This window comes from Pristis pectinata, chromosome 3, assembly GCF_009764475.1.
Source record: "Pristis pectinata isolate sPriPec2 chromosome 3, sPriPec2.1.pri, whole genome shotgun sequence".
Lineage (NCBI taxonomy): Eukaryota > Metazoa > Chordata > Chondrichthyes > Rhinopristiformes > Pristidae > Pristis > Pristis pectinata.
Window position 1 is genome coordinate 117,367,090 of NC_067407.1, and position 16,599 is coordinate 117,383,688.

A 16,599-nucleotide genomic window follows, 5' to 3' on the forward strand; every position below is an offset into this window, starting at 1 on the left:
CTTGTACTATGAATGGTAGGGCACGAGGTAGTATAGAGGGACCTAGGAGTGCAAGTGCATAGCTCATTGAATACAGCATCACAGGTAGACAGGGTGGTGAAAAAAGCATTTTACACACTGAAGGAGAGGACTGCTGCACACAAATCTGGGGATCCTGATCCGTACAAGAAATCGAGGTATAACCTTTGGAAAGCTATCAGGGATGCCAAGAGGCAATATCAACTCAAAAGAGAGTCCCTGACCAGCTGTCAGTTATGGCAGGGCTTACATTGCCATAACAGGCTACAAGACGAAGTCGGGCTGCATACCCAACAGCAGTGCATCCCTTCCAGATGAAATTAACACATTCTCTGTGCGTTTTGAACAGAAGGGAAGTGGATTGTCACCATCCACCCTGGCAGCCACCAACGCAGCTAAACCTGTGATCACAGTGGAGGACGTAAGATCAGTCTTCCAGGAAAGCACCTGGCTCATATGGTGTCCCTGGCCATGTGCTCAGATCTTGTGCTGATCAGCTGGCAGAAGTATTTGTGGACATACTTAACCTCTCCTTGCTTCAATCTCAGGTTCCCACCTGTTTTAAGAAGACCACTATTGTCCCGGTACCAAAGAAAAGCCAGGTAACATGCCTCAATGACAACCGACCAGTGGCTCTGACATCCACCATCATGAAGTGTTTGAGAGGTTAGTCATGGCACGCATCAACTCTAGCCTCCCAGACAATCTTGACCCACTGCAATTTGCCTATCACTGGAACAGCTCTACAGCGGATGCCATCTCCCTGGCTCTACATTCAGCTCTGGAGCATCTGGACAGTAAAGACACCTACGTTAGACTATTGTTTATTGACTACAGCTCTGCCTTCAATACAATAATCCCAAGTAAGCTTGTCACCAAACTCCGAGACCTAGGACTCAACACTTCCCTCTGTAACTGGATCCTTGATTTTCTAACAGACAGGCCGCATTCAGTGAGGACAGGCAGCAATACCTCCGGCACGATTATTCTCAACACTGGTGCCCCACAAGGCTGCGTCCTCAGCCCTCCACTCTACTCCCTATACACTCATGACTGTGTGGCCAGATTCTGCTCCAACTCCATCTACAAGTTTGCAGATGATACCACCATTGTAGGCCATAACTCAAACAGCGATGAGTCGGAGTACAGGAAGGAGACAGAGAGCTTAGTGGAATGGTGTCATGACAACAACCTTTCCCTCAATGTCAACAAAACAAAAGAGCTGGTCGTTGACTTCAGGAAAGGGGGCGGTGTACATGCACCTGTCTACATCAATGGTGCTGAGGTCGAGAGGGTTGAGAGCTTCAAGTTCCTGGGAGTGAACATCACCTACAGCCTGTCCTGGTCAAATCATGTAGAAGCCATGGCCAAGAAAGCTCACCGGCACCTCTGCTTCCTCAGGAGGCTAAAGAAGTTTGGTTTGTCCCCTTTGACCCTCACCAACTTTTACAGATGCACCATAGAAAACATCCCATCTGGATGTATCATGGCTTGCTACGGCAACTGCTCTGCCCAGGACCGCAAGAAACTGCAGAGAGTTGTGGACACAGCCCAGCGCATCATGGACACCAGCCTCCCCTCCTTGGACTCTGTCTTTACCTCTCGTTGTCTTGGTGTAGCAGCCAGCATAATCAAAGACCCCACCTACTCAGGACATTCTACATAGAAACATAGAAAAACTACAGCACAATTCAGGCCCTTCGGCCCACAAAGCTGTGCCGAACATGTCCCTACCCTAGAAATTACTATGGAAAGAGTGCAGAGAAGATTTATGAGGATGTTACCAGGATTAGAAGGCCTGAGTTATTGGGAGAGGTTGGCCAGGCTAGGTCTTTATTCCTTGGAACGCAAGATAATGAGGGCCAACCTGAGAGAAGTGTTCAAAATTATGAGAGGCGTAGATAAGGTGGATGGTAACCGTCTTTTCCCCGGGAAGGGGAGTCTAAAACTAGGGGGCATAGAATTAGGGTGAGAAGGGAAAGATTTAAAAGGGATTGGGGGGCGAGGGCAACTTCTTCACACAGAGGGTGGTGAGTATATGGAATGAGATGCCAGAGGCAGGTACAGTAGTATCACTTAAGAAGCACTTGGATAGGTACATGGAAGGGCAAGGCTTAAAGGGATCTGAGCCGAACACAGGAAATTGGGACTAGCTGGGTGGGCATTATGGTCGGCATGGACTGGTTGGGCCAAAGGGCCGGTACCTGTGCTGTATTGTTCTATGACTATGAACCTATGACCTTAATTGCCACTTTTGTTCACAGTTATGAGATTTTACTTCTGGAGAAATAAACAATTTATACACTTTGAATTTAGTTTAGTCAAGTAGTGTAATTCATTGGCTACGAATTATCAGTTAGCGTGGAAGAATGGATGTGGTTGGGCTCTAAGTGGTAAACTCGTAATTGAAGCTTGGTCCAAATCCCGATGATTTCTGCATAAATTGACATGAACATTCGTTGACCATTTTAATCGCATTTAACTATATTCTGAATAGTAATTGCTGATTTCTTTTAATTTTTTGTGGAAAAAATTGTTGCATTTTAAACTGTTTAGTATTATTGTCAGTCATTAGATTATTCTGTATCTAAGTAAAGGACCACAAAGTGAGAGTAACTGATGTCATGTCCTGCTTTAATTTGTAATCTATGGTATACAATTTACCCTCTGTTTTAGAAAAGACTGAGAATTAGTTTGTTCAATAGCCTTTTAACTTTTAAGTACACACTTAAATTTAAGCTCCTGCTTTTTAAATTGGGGTTGGTGAAATAATTCACTTGAAACATCTTAGTGAGAGACTTATTCATCACCTTGATACTTTTCTTCCAGACTTCAACACATTCACTAAATACCCTGATTTAAAGTGCATGTGTACAAATAAATTAGACTTACTACTCTTTGTAAAACATATACTTGAGCATATCAGATGACATCTTTGTTTCTACTTAAGCAGAAAACCAAATCTGTCCAACAAAATTCTTTACAATTTTAAAAGTTTCTCTGAAAAACAGTTACCTTCAAATAACAGCATTACTTTTATGTTCAATATCTGTTAAATGTAGTACTGCTTGATACTAGAGCTGGGATTAAATTCAAGCTGTAGTCAGTGAAGAGAAATGCATTAATCATATACAACTTCTAGCAGGAGCCATTCTGTACTTTTAAATGTTTTGTATTTCACCACCAGGGCTACAGAAGGCCCACTACAACCTTCTCAGGAAACTAAGGCTGGGCACCTGATGAGTCTTTACCAATCGCCCATGTACAGAGAACAATAGAAAGCTCAGATACCAAAATAAGATAATTTAATCACAGGATTTCTGTCCTGAATTTCCTGGCTCCAAGATCAATTGTGCAATTAAGTAGACATACCTCAGAACATAGTTGATGCAGACAATGCACTGTGGCTGAGAGTTACGGCTGTTGTAGATGACTGTCCCTTGGGTCTCAACCCACACATATCCACCTCGTTTAGCAAGCATCCGGTACTGGCCAGTAACTGACTGACCTTTCGTGCATACTTTTAAAACAAAAATACAAAAAAGGAAAGACTTCACTTCACACATTTAATTTCAGTGATCATCAAGAAGTATTTTAAACAAACCATTTCATTGTGTACGGAACATCATATGATTATTTGATCATGTAACATAGACATTATGTAACATTGACATTATGTAGAGATGGTACAATACCAATGAAATGTGTACTATTTTTGTGCTTTGAGTTACTTGATTCACTGTTTCATTTTAAATGCCTTTTAATATTTTCAGTTTCTTTTTCAACATTTAAAAGATTAAAAACATTAGAAAGACTACACAACATGTTTAATATTTTCTGTAATATTCCTTTAATTTAGATCTATAAAGTACTTGCGTATTTTTGAGCCTGTAACTTGAGTCTAAACTGCACCTTGATTGGTTTTGCTAGCCTGTTTGAATCTGGTAGTTATCATTTGTGTTTTGAAAGGATAATTGCATTGGTCACAATCAATAAAATCTCAATGTGTGTAATGCTCCAGTTACTTGTTTTCCAGAAGGCCTTGTTATTGCTATAATCTTGTTTTAAACAGTACACAATGTCACCAGAAGAATACCTGCCAATCTGATAGGCCAATGATTACGCAAATACTGCCATGTAGAAACTAAACTACACTGCTGATCACCCCTCTACTGACCTATGAAATAGCTACTTGTGGACACCTTACATTAACTATTCAGGTTGCATGCAACACAAACAAAAACAATGAGCTTTAGAGAATACAATTTTTACTCGGGTCAAAATTGCAACTTTAAAAATTTGGCACCATTACAACTGAAGATAAAGCTTTGCTATCCGATTTCATTTTCAGTCCTGCAAAGCCTAATATGAAATTAAGCGAGTTTGAGATTATAGCCATTTGAAAACAGGTTGAAGAATTGGTTGTACTTATTAAGGTTTCAAAGATGATTTATATCCATCACAAAGAAATTAAACAAGATTCTAAATTGTTTTATATAATTTCACATAATGCTATTTTATATTTACTTTCTTCATTTGTAGTCTAATGTTCTGCAGTACCACTCCCCAATTACCCCCTTCCCCATTACCCGTCACTGATAACTATTCAGCTAAAGAGACAGTAGAGTTAGATCTATTACTCCTTTTTGACCTTTTTTGATAACATTAAACAGCCGTTGTATTCCTGAGGGTAGGTTTGGCCAGGTCATTTCTTGTTGTTTTCTCCTGTAAGCCATCCTATTGCCTTATTAAACTGCCAAAGATTGCCAGGATAGCTAAAATTAGGATTCAAATGGTGGGGAAGCAGGTGTGAAAGTAGTAGCATTGCTAATTCCTATATTTTTGAGTGTGGGTTCAATAATACGAGGTGATAGTTAATGGACAGGATGGTTGTGACATAATACCATTAATTACACGCACTAGCACTACATCTTTTATGCATTTCCCACTAATCAATATTTATCAATGAATCTCTTCATGGCCTACCTCTAAGGAAACCAGAGAATACTATCTCTTGAGGGGTGTTGTCAGGTTGCAACCTGCTGTACATTTCTTGTGCTGTGAATGAATTCTTATTATTTCTTCAGCAGTTTGTTGGGACGAGGATGACTCGTTTTTACTCTGTATGGGCTGTGACATGACCGATGAGACCAATGTTGTAATTACATAAACGGGGCAGGAAGTGTCTGATGGGCAGGCTTCTGGATTATTTGTGACGTAACGTGCTCCTTCCATTGTCTTACACAGGGCTTCTGTATGTCCCCTATGCCTGGACTTGAGGTTCTCATCCTGAGTGCTCCTCCTCATTTTGAGCAAACATGGACAAGGGTTTCCCAAGAATCAGTGGGGATGTGACATTTCCCTACTGCCCCACATGCCCCAACCCACCCCCAATGCTTTTGAGCATATCCTTGAATCATTTCTTCTATGCTGAGTTTTAGAACTTCAGAAGGAATAACATTTGTCCCTAAGTTTTTAGTTGGAATATGGCTTTTTTTTTGACATTTTGCCAGTCAGGAGTGGCAGCAAGGCTGGAAATGAATTGCCTGCTGAGAGATGGAATCAAGGGTGCTCACATCCATGACGGAGTTACAGCTGAGGAGGTCCTCACACTGTTCCTTTCAGTGGGCATTGACTGCCTGTCTATCCCTTATGAGATTACCACTGTACTTGACTCTCGGAGAGGTGGGGCCTTGAATGTTTTGGCTGAAGGAAAACAAACAGGTCTACATGCTGAAGATTGCCTTGACAGCACTGAAGAACACATGCGTGTCATGACCTTCAGCAAGTTGCTGAGGCTTCTACGTTTTTCATATCCGCCATCTGTTCTTTAAGTTGCTGGACCTCTGCCTTGAGGTGCCCGCAGAGCTGTTTCTTTTCCTTTGAGGAATGGTGGAGCTTCCACCATTGTTTTATTAAAGCACATGGGCAGTGGGGAAAATGCTGCGTCACAGTCATTCAACCTGAGCCGAGGACTACAAGTCCATCTTTATAGGTTGGGACTGTTCTAGCAGGAGCAGTTGGAGATCCTTGTGTGCTTGAAAAGTTACAGCATTTTTACAAACATCTCTTTATATATCACATGGAGAAATGAAAGTTGCAGTATTCAAGGAAGCTATTTCCCTAAGTATTTAAACATCCTAACAGACTACCAGAATGTTTTGTACACTAGAATTACATATATAATAATAAAAAAAATCACAAATCACTTAATCTGAGAACACATGGCATGACAACAAATAATACCTTAACATTTTTTTTCGAATCAAAAATTAACCTTTTTCCTAAATAATTTGCAAATGGTGCTACCACATCAAACTGCAAGACTTTTGAATGTGTCACTTACAGTTCTGGTGACTTTTAATCATGTGATCTGAATCCAGTGCATGGTAGAACTCATAAACTGAACGTCCAAGCAGTTCATCTGGACAGTATCCCATCAGTGCTGCAATTCTGGTTAAACAGAAAGTGGACAATTATCAGTTCACTGATTCCCCAAAACCCTCAAGTAAAATCTGCTGCATATTTACTCAGTAAAATGAAGGAAAACATCAGCTATTTGAAAGAAATCTTAAAGTATACATAAAGGAGAGAGGGGAAAAAGTTTGGAAAATGAGACCAAAGATTCATTAGTTACTAAACAGTGCTCTTGAAAGGATTGGAACATAATTTGTAATTGTGTTATTTGCAGAAAAAAATAGCAACACCATAAAGCTTAAATCATGACCCTACAGGTTTCCAAGAGATGAGATGTGCCTCAGGTTCTAATAACGGTAAATGTGGTTTAAAACTTCCACTTGTGATTGACCAAAACCTGGTGTGCGTTACACAAAATGGTTCCACAATTTTCCACTGAAAAGTGATGTCAACTTTTTAAATGAAAACTACAGCCTGCCAATAATTGTGGCCAAGGATCAACAGGTGGAAGTCGACTCCACTACCGCTCACTGAAGAGGGGTATTCTTTTTATTTTGCAGTTCAGCCCTAACATTAGTTATTTGCTAAGGAGCTGGTGATATTAATGTTCCTACAGTCTTCAGTTACTTTCTATGATTTAATGTTAATTTATATCTAGTCCAAAATTGTAACACTCAAGCTGGTTGCAATTTGTTGATTGCAAAACGAGGCATTTCAATTCTTGGCCCAGATTTTGAGAGAAAGGGAGGCCAATCAATCTCTGTGAATTATTCTTTAATACTGTCTACTGTTTGTATTTTCTAAATAATCTACAGAGCAGAGATAGAACAGAATAATACATGTCATCCTTCAATTTAAGCAAAATTAGAAATGAAGAATAGAAACAGATTTGGAGCCTCCGAATTGTTTGTGGCGTAATGTAATTTGACATCACACAAGCAGCACTTTAGTGTTTAGAAAGTAGATTGGTGGGAAATGGATCTGATGAATTATCTGTAGGCACAGGAGAAAGTTAGCCTTTGCCACAGTAAACTGAACAAGAGACAGCGAAGTATTGGCAGTCAACTGAACTATATTACTGAAAGGTGTGTTAACATTTTTAATAGATTTGAAATCAACATTTTACTGTGGTAATAAGCACCTTCATATAACTAACAAAATAATCTTATTTATCAAACAAACAAGTTAAGTTAATTTAAATTCCTGGGTGTTAACATATCAGATGACCTGTCCTGGGCCCAGAATATAGATGCAATCACAAGGAAGGCACACTAGCATCTTTACTTTCTTAGAAGGTTAAGGAGGTTCGGCATATCACCGAACACTCCAACAAACTTCTATAGATGTACTGTTGAAAGCATCTTAACTGGTTGCATCAAGGTCTGGTACAGCAATTCGAATGTGCAGGAATGCAAGAAGCTGCAGAGAGAGTAATGGATTCAGCCCAATACATCACAGGTACATCCCTACTCACCATCAGTAGTATCTACTGGAGGTGCTGCCTCAAGAAGGCAACATCTATCATCAAAGACCCTCACTATCTGGGCCATGCGATCGTCTCAAGGCTTTTATTGAGCAGGAGGTACAGAAGCCTGAAGTCCCAAACCACCAAGTTCAAGAACAGCTACTTCCGTTCAACAATTTGGTTCTTGAACTAATCTGCACAACTCTAATCACTACCTCAGTATAGCAACACTTTGCACTCCAATGGACTGTTTTTATTTTCTTATAATTATGTTCCTTCTGGTTAAAAATTGTGTACAACTTGTGTTTAATTTATGATTTTCTTCTGAATGCTGTGTATCTAATGCTATGTGCCTGTGACGCTGCTGCAAGGAAGTTTTTCATTGCGCTTGTGCGCTCGACTTTTGATTTTAAGAGTGCATCTTAATGCAAGAGATTAGAAAAGTAGTTAGCTCTAAAGGAAACATTTTAATTGTACAAGAAATCAGTGCAGTACTTGGACTATCCACCTTATTTGTGCACCAATAGTCAACAACCTGTGATGTCAGTTGCTACTCTTTATGAGTGATATGGGCAGGTACGGTAGTGTAGCAATTAGCATAACGCTATTACAGCACTAGCGACCCTGGTTCAATTCCAGCTGCAGTCTGTAAGGAGTTTGTACATTCTCCCCGTGTCTGCGTGGGTTTCCTCCGGGTGCTCCAGTTTCCTCTCACATTCCAAAGACGTACAGGTTAGGAAGTTGTGGGCATGCTATGTTGATGCAGGAAGCATGGCAACACTTGCGGGCTGCCCCCAGAACACTCTACGCAAAAGATGCATTTCACCATGTGTTTCGGTATACCTATGACTAATAAAGATATCTTAGAAACATAGAAAACCTACAGCACAATTCAGGCCCTTCGGCCCACAAAGCTGTGCCGAACATGTCCCTATCTTAGACATTACTAGGCTTACCCATAGCCCTCTATTTTTCTCAGCTCCATGTACCTATCCAAAAGTCTCTTAAAAGACCCTATCGTATCCGCTTCAACCACCGTTGCTGGCAGCCCATTCCACGCACTCACCACTCTCTGAGTAAAAAACTTACCCCTGACATCTCCTCTATACCTACTCCCCGGCACCTTAAACCTATGTCCTCTTGTGGCCACCATTTCAGCCCTGGGGAAAAGCCTCTGACTATCTACCCGATCAATGCCTCTCATTATCTTATTTACCTCTATCAGGTCCGCCCTCATCCTCCGTCTCTCCAAGGAGAAAAGGCCGAGTTCCCTCAACCTGCTTTCATAAGGCATGCTCCACATTCCAGGCAGCATCCTTGTAAATCTCCTCTGCACCCTTTCTAATGGCTTCCACATCCTTCCTGTAGTGAGGTGACCAGAACTGAGCACAGTACTCCACAGTATATCTTATCTAATCTAGTCTTTTAAAATGCAGCAGAATATAACAGTGCAATGATATCAAGGTGGTTTCCTGAGATAGGATAAGAGTTTACGTGAAGTAACTCGCATTCCTGTAAGTGCTTTTAACATCACTCAAAAACCCTGTTACTTCACTGGAGAATTAGCAGCCAAAATTTGATGAAAGGAGTTATTAGGCCAGGAGAACAAAAGCTTGATTAAAAAGGTAGTTATTAAGGAAGCTTTTAACAGGAGGAAGTAGTGGTAGGTAGGAATTTACAGGACTGAGGACCACTGTAGCTACAAACGTGGTCACCATTTGCCTGCACTTAAATTTGAGGATGAAGAAGCAGAATGAACTAGAATTTGGAAAGTGCAGATAACCTAGAAGTACATGCATGGAGGAAGTAATAGAGATGAGGGGCAAGACTACAGAGGGGTTTGAAAACAAATGTGAGATTTTTAAAAAATCAAATAATTGCTCAACTTTGAACTAATATAGGCCAGTAAGCACTGAGGTGATGATTGAACTGGTGGGTGCAATTTAGGGCACAGGCAGCATGCCTTTAGATCACCAGCAAGTAGGACAAGGTATGCCATTCTGTGTTGTAATAGTCATCTAGGGGAAACAAAGTCATGGAGGAGGGTTTCGGAAGCAAAAAGGCTGAGGCAGTAACAGCCAATGTTACAGTAATCAGAAAATGGATATTCTCCTCTTCAATAAGACATCAAGTGAAAAGTCCCAGCTGAAGTTCAGATGTCTAACTTCATTTGGGAGCTTTCTATGAACCATGGTTCTCTTGTGAATCTCTTGCCTGACAGAAGAAAAAGCAAGTTGTTATAACACCATGCCTGGAGGAGAGGAAAAGGTCTAAGCAGGTCAGGGGAATAATCAATATTCTTAAAAGATTCTTTTTGGAAATAAACAAATTAGGGTGAAACAAAATACATCAAAATCAAATAGATCAAGGAAAAAGTAGTGATATGCCAGTAGGAAACAGTGAAGCTTTATTTCTCAAGTCTTGCAATTTAAATGCTATCAGCACAAATCTTTGGATTAAACTATTATGTTATGCTGCTTTCATACTGACAGTGAAACAGTGTGATCCAAAATCATAAGATGTCTTGATCCAGGTCACAAGCCTCTTATTTAAACAATGGATGTTTAATATCAGGCTGAATATTTTACACTTTAAATTGTTCTGTTTGCTGGGAATGGTCTGGCTCTGAGCTGAAGTATTAAATGTGATTTGGGTCATTGACGTGGATTAGGACTTTGATTAGGTTCTTTTTAAAAAGGGGACTTTGAGCCATAATTTGTATTAGCAAGAGACCAATCAACATCTACCATTTGTTAGAGTTGCCCATTTAGGTTTTTAGATGGTTTTTGTGGCAAGTTATTCAAAATGTGAGTTAATAGTAAAATGAAGGAGGTGGGTCTCACAACATAGTTTTCTCTTCATTGGAGAAACCAAACGCAGATTGGGTGATCACTTTGCAGAGCACTCGTGTTCAGTCTATGGGGGGCGACTCTGAGCTTCAAGTTGCCTGCCTCTTTAATACCCCATCCCACTCTGACCCATCAGTCTGTGGCCTCCTGTAGTGTCACAGTGAGGCCCATCGCAGGCTTGAGGATCTGCACCTCCTCTTCTGTCTGGGCACATTGCAGCCTTCCGGACTCAATATTGAATTCTACAACTTCAGGTAACCTGATTTCTCTGTCTGTTTCAGTCATCCATCTGCGATATTGGTTCCACCTTTTTTTCCTCTCTCTGGCAGGCACATCCTCCTGCTCTGCATTTTGCAATTCCCACGTTCTTTTGTTGATGTTCTCACTCTCTAACTGCTCTTATCACTCACTGACCAGATAACCTTCCTTGCACCTTATGCTCATGGCAATGCTGATAACGCCTTATCAGAAACATCCAACTACCCCAATCTCCCTGCAACTTAACCAGCTTTTGTTTCCCTTCTTTTCAATTCTAACAAAGGGTCTCCAGGTGAAATGTTGACTATTTCTGTTCCCACATATACTGCCTGACCTGCTGAGTATTTGTAGAATTTTCCTTTTTTTCCCTTGAGGGAAGTAGGTTAACTGGAATGACACTGAACAGGATAAGTAACCGTGCCTCTCCTTAACCTGTTGTTTGGAGGATTGAGAAATTAACAGCATAAGGACAAAGCATGCAAAATAATGTACAAATTTAATATCAAAGTATGTACTGAAAGAGAGAGAGGAAAGGAAAGATTGAATAAAAAGTTAGAAGACAGAAAGGAAATAAATTAATTTCTTCATGTGATTTTAAAATTTCCAGTCACAATTAAAATCTGAAAGTATGAGATTCTGTACTTCAGCAATTTTCAGGGTCAACAAGGTCAGTCGCATACATCACATTATTAAAATGGTTCTAAGGCTGGAAATGGGCAGGCTTAACTTTTAGTAGTAAGCTTAGTTTGGATCTACCATTCGAATATAACGACTTCATGTGGTTCACTGACAAGGAGGAAGATAACTGAGGTGGCACAATTCAAATCAGCAAACTTTGGTTTGCCAAGTATAACCGTGTATCTGTCCTTGCCTAAGTTTCCCATCACATTTGAGAAATAATCCACCTCACCATTAACCTAATGGAAAAATCTACATACTTGATTGATATGATTTGTGACCATGACGGTTCATACAAATTTATGAGTGGTACATTATATTCTTGTGCAGGGTTTTTAGGCCAGCTAAAACCAATTGATTCTGGAGTAATTTCATTTTAACATTTATTTAAAACCATGAATATACAATGGCTTTATTTATAACCCTAGCTTTCATGAGTAGTCAAGATACAAGAAGATAGGCTATGGATTGTTGGGGAGAGGCTCAGTTTTGTTCTGCACTGTTTGAATTTGATTAAATACCAAAAGTGCATGTTTAGTTAATTCAAGTTATTACTTTGCATGACTCACTGATTAGCCCGCTTATTAATTGGCATTTCATAATATGCAAGTCTCAAATATTGCAAGATTGCATTGCTTCCTGCTAGTACAATTGGCATTGCAGTAGAGTCATATTATACAGTATGGAAACAGGCCCTTCAGCCCAACTCAACCTGACCAAGATGTCTTTCAGGGCAAGTCCCATTTGCTGCATTTGTCCCATATCCCTCTGAATCCTTCAAAACCTCTGTAAATTTAAGGTAGTATAGCATCCTCAGATCTCCCATCCAGACTCACTGTGGCTGGATGCCACACGGTGCTGCCCAACAAGCAGCACAGTGGTGCAGCCAGGAGAGCTGCTGCCTCACAGTGCCAGAGACCCAGTTTCAATCCTGGCTCCGGGTGCTGTCTGTGTGGAGTCTGCACGATCTCCCGGTGACCACGTGGGTTTAGGGTGTTCTGGTTTCCCCTCAAATCTAAAGGACATGTGAGTCGGTTGGTAATTGGCCACTGTAAATTGCCCCTAGTGCATAGGTAGTGATAGAATTTCTGGGAAGTTGATGGAAGAGATTTTAAAAAATGGAATTAATGTAGGATTAGTATAAATGGGTGGTTGGACTTGGAGGGCCAAAGGGCCTGTTTCCTGGCTGGTATTCTCTCTATTACTGTCATCAATAATGTGCCCCAGGATTGAATGTTACCCAACTGTTTCCATTTGCCTCACAAACCACCATGTGATTCCTGTGAATAAGTATATTTTTAGAGCTGAAATATAGGTCAGGTTTATGCAGTGACGGCAACAAATAAAGATCGTACAAATTCAATTTATTTAAACTTTCATAAGTACCAAACAGCAAAGGGCTCACGGCTTTTGGGGCTGAGATGTTTTGGCCTTTGACAAACATTGTGCAGTTTTTTTGGATCAAAGTATGCACACAGTTGTTCTCAACATGGGTTGTCCATGCGTTTTCAGCAGCAGGCCTGCATAGCATGTCATACTGGTGAAGGTCCTGGGCGCTGTTGGCAAGGAGGACAGATCGCCCCATTGCACTCATTTTTCAGTTTCTTTGTTATGAATAATTTATTAGTGCATTTCCATGAATTTATCACAAAAAATTCTAAATACCATGAAGAACCCAAGGACATTGACAGATTTGATTTTTGTTGTTTAAAATGTTACTCTACCTCTCATCACAGTAGGTAAATTTCATATCCATGCTGTGGCGACTCAGGAATGTTTTGCAGTCCAGTGGAACCTCAATGTTGGATGGATGTTGAATTGGTTCACACATCATGATCAGACAATTCAGAGGTGGCTCTTTATATCCACAAAGTGTGTGGGCCTGACAGGCATTGTATATCTTGATATGGCCTGTGCAGTGCAACACCTGAAAAAGGCAAAACAACACTTAAAACTGATTTTATTTTACTATATTGTGAATCTTTAACACTTCTGTCAACTTCTGAAGGCATTAACACCCTGTTGGAGAAACATTAGGTTTCTACAGAACATGGGCTGGATTGGTAGAATTACATTAGGAGCATGGTTCTATGGTGTTCAACTCACTCTGGTACTTTATTATTTGTGAGCTTTGACAAAGGGCATCAATGGACCATTGAGGAACCTAATTATAATCTTGACTACATTGACTTTCACCCAAATAAGATCAACTGCCTTGATGGACAGCTGACAACCCTGGATCAAGTGAGTTTACAATTTTAAATGAAAATTAGTTAAATGGCAATGACTCCAAATTTTGAGCATATTTTATTTCTATATTAGAGCAGGATTTTAAATATTTATTTGTATAAAGTAAAAGAGAAACTTAATAACAATGCAACAAAAAGCATCAACACAAATAGTAATTAAAATACTTAACAAGGTGAACAATTCCTTCCAGGAAATTTATCTGTGTGGAGTGCATTCATTTTTGAAAGTATCCTCAAAAGTAAACAAGCACCCCTAGGCTCAGCTGGACCACTTCCCAAATTACCTATCTGCTCACGCCGTCAAGCACCCCCTACCGGATGCGAGGCTGAGACAATAGGTCTCACATTAGCCACATCAGAACGTACACAACTCAAGAGGAAGCAGGTCATCCTCAATCTTGAACTGTCTAGAGAGGATTCTCCAGGGATCCTTAAATTAATCCTTGCTGACTACGACCAATTTGTTAAGTTGGTAAGAAATTATAAACTGAATATGGAGTTACTGCCAATGCTCAAACTTCTCCTCCTCAGCTACCATCTCAGTTCCCCCAAATGCCAGTCCATCCTCTCTCACAATCCATCCTCCAATAAAAAGGAAGTTGAGAGATATTGGTAGCAACGTAGTGACCCAAAATTCATAACACCCTGCCATCCTCCTCAGAGTTCGCCAGCAGGTATTCATGTTTTGACTCTCTTTTAAGTGAGCTCCAAGAGCCCAATATTGGATGCATCGCAAGTCTATCTGTTCTTGTGCATGGATCAAATCACTTATTTTTGCCCTTGGGCATCAAATACTTATCTACTCATCTTTATAATGGAGCTTTTCATTCATCAAAAGTTTCACTCAAATTCATTACTTTCATTTTAGAAAAATAACCAATGACTATAAAAATTCTTTTTCTCAAGCAATGAACTTTTGACTGCAAAACACTGACTAAACCACCAAATGCAATTTACTGTGTTTCTACTTCTGTTTTCTCACCTTCCAGGTGGCAGACTTGAGGTTGACAGTTCGTCCGCGGTTTGTCACTGTACATTTCATTCGCATGAAGAAGTCACGCTCTGTGTTCATATCTCTGTGTTTCCTTCCAAAGCCTGGGGCTATGAGTTAACAAGCAAAAAAAAAGCCATCAATGTATTTATTTTTAACATTTTTTTTCCCAAACTTCCCCTCAGAAATTTTCTCATTTATTTTTCTCCCTTCCTCTCCTCAAAAGTTGGAAAGAAATAATTGCAGGTTTTAAAGAGAGGTCAAGAAAATAGTTAAATTAGATTGTTCAGGTTGTGGCTTTTTCTTATTATAAACCTCATCTGTGATTTAAGGTATCGAGCAGTTTCCTGTCAGATGGCCTGGTTTAGCTCTGATTCTCAAACACCGAAACAGATAACATAGACAGACCTCGGATCTTGAGAAGGTAATTGTTTCTGCACTCAACTGAAACTTCTCAATAAGGTTAACGATTTAAATTATTTTTATTATGATTCAGGGGCACCAGCATTAGGAGTGATTAGTGTGGATGAAGCTAGAACTTCAAAACAAAACCTGGTAGGCTACTCGCAGAATCAGAGCAACAGCATTTCACAGAATCAAAGGACCATCCTGATACAGAACGTGGCCACTTAGCCTATCAAGGGAAAATACACGGCGTTTTTTTCAAGAGGTGCTATAGCAAGGGATGAGATGCAACTGTTCACTCAACCCTGTAATTCATTGTTTAAGAGGTTGAGGAGAATATACAAATTGTGGTCAGTTAAGAGGAAGAAATAAGCATGTAAGAAAACTAATGTTTTTACCATTTTTTACGGCCAGATTTTCTCTTATCTCCTCATGATCACATGGATGGGTGAAATCAAAAATGCTGTGTCCAGTCAACTCCACCTATTGCAAACAAATCTCAAGGTAAGTTATGCAGAACAAACTTTAACTTAAATTACACCCGTAAACTGGTAAATTACATTGGCAAAACAAATCTTTCACTTCAAATGGGTTATGGTCATATTGACGAATTTGTTATTCTCTCCCTTTCTATATTGTAAAAAGTTGTTCTATACAATGCTACATAGAATGATCCTTGCATTCATTCACTTTGCAGAGTATTTCCAGTACATGTTCCAGTTCCACTTTACCAGTACATGATTGCCTTTATTATTGGTCTTTCTGACTTTTGGGAAACAAAAATCGCTGCATGAGTGCTCGATTACGTTCTGTCCAGCTTTTGACTGGGAACTGAAAAAGATACACCCTCTTCTCTTGGGATATATTGTGTCCTTCCAACTGCACATGTTTTACATTGACCTCATTCCTGTGGTTTGAGTAACCTCAGGGTGTACTTCTGCTCCACTCTGTTGGATCGGCATGGAAGTGGGTTCCTACTGTACTTGTAACAGAGCTATGGGTATGAAGCAGAATAAGCTCAGATAAAGTTCTCATTCATAACTGCAACAAGAAAAGTCACTTCTAAGGTCCTTTTAATGGACCTCCACTGCCTCTAACAAGACCAATCCATAATATTGGTCTACTGGTGAATTTGTAATAACAATATTCCAATTTGTCATAATCCAATGTATGTTATCATGTCATATTATTTTGACAAGCTTTGGAGACACCTGCCAATACAAGTATGATCCTGTTAGCTTGGGATAGATAAAATGCAAGTTTAACTGC

At 40.0% G+C, this 16,599-nt stretch overlaps 1 protein-coding gene across 1 annotated transcript in view; it reads right to left on the reverse strand.

Moving 5' to 3' along the window:
• Positions 1–16,599, reverse strand: part of epas1b (endothelial PAS domain protein 1b) — a 106,019-nt gene that overhangs the window by 13,436 nt on the left and 75,984 nt on the right. The window contains exons 4-8 of the mRNA XM_052012950.1: positions 15,729–15,813; positions 14,917–15,035; positions 13,410–13,612; positions 6,365–6,471; positions 3,391–3,538 (exon numbers count right to left, since the gene is read on the reverse strand). Of these exons, the coding sequence (XP_051868910.1) occupies positions 3,391–3,538; positions 6,365–6,471; positions 13,410–13,612; positions 14,917–15,035; positions 15,729–15,813 (662 nt within the window). The remainder of the gene's footprint in view (positions 1–3,390; positions 3,539–6,364; positions 6,472–13,409; positions 13,613–14,916; positions 15,036–15,728; positions 15,814–16,599) is intronic.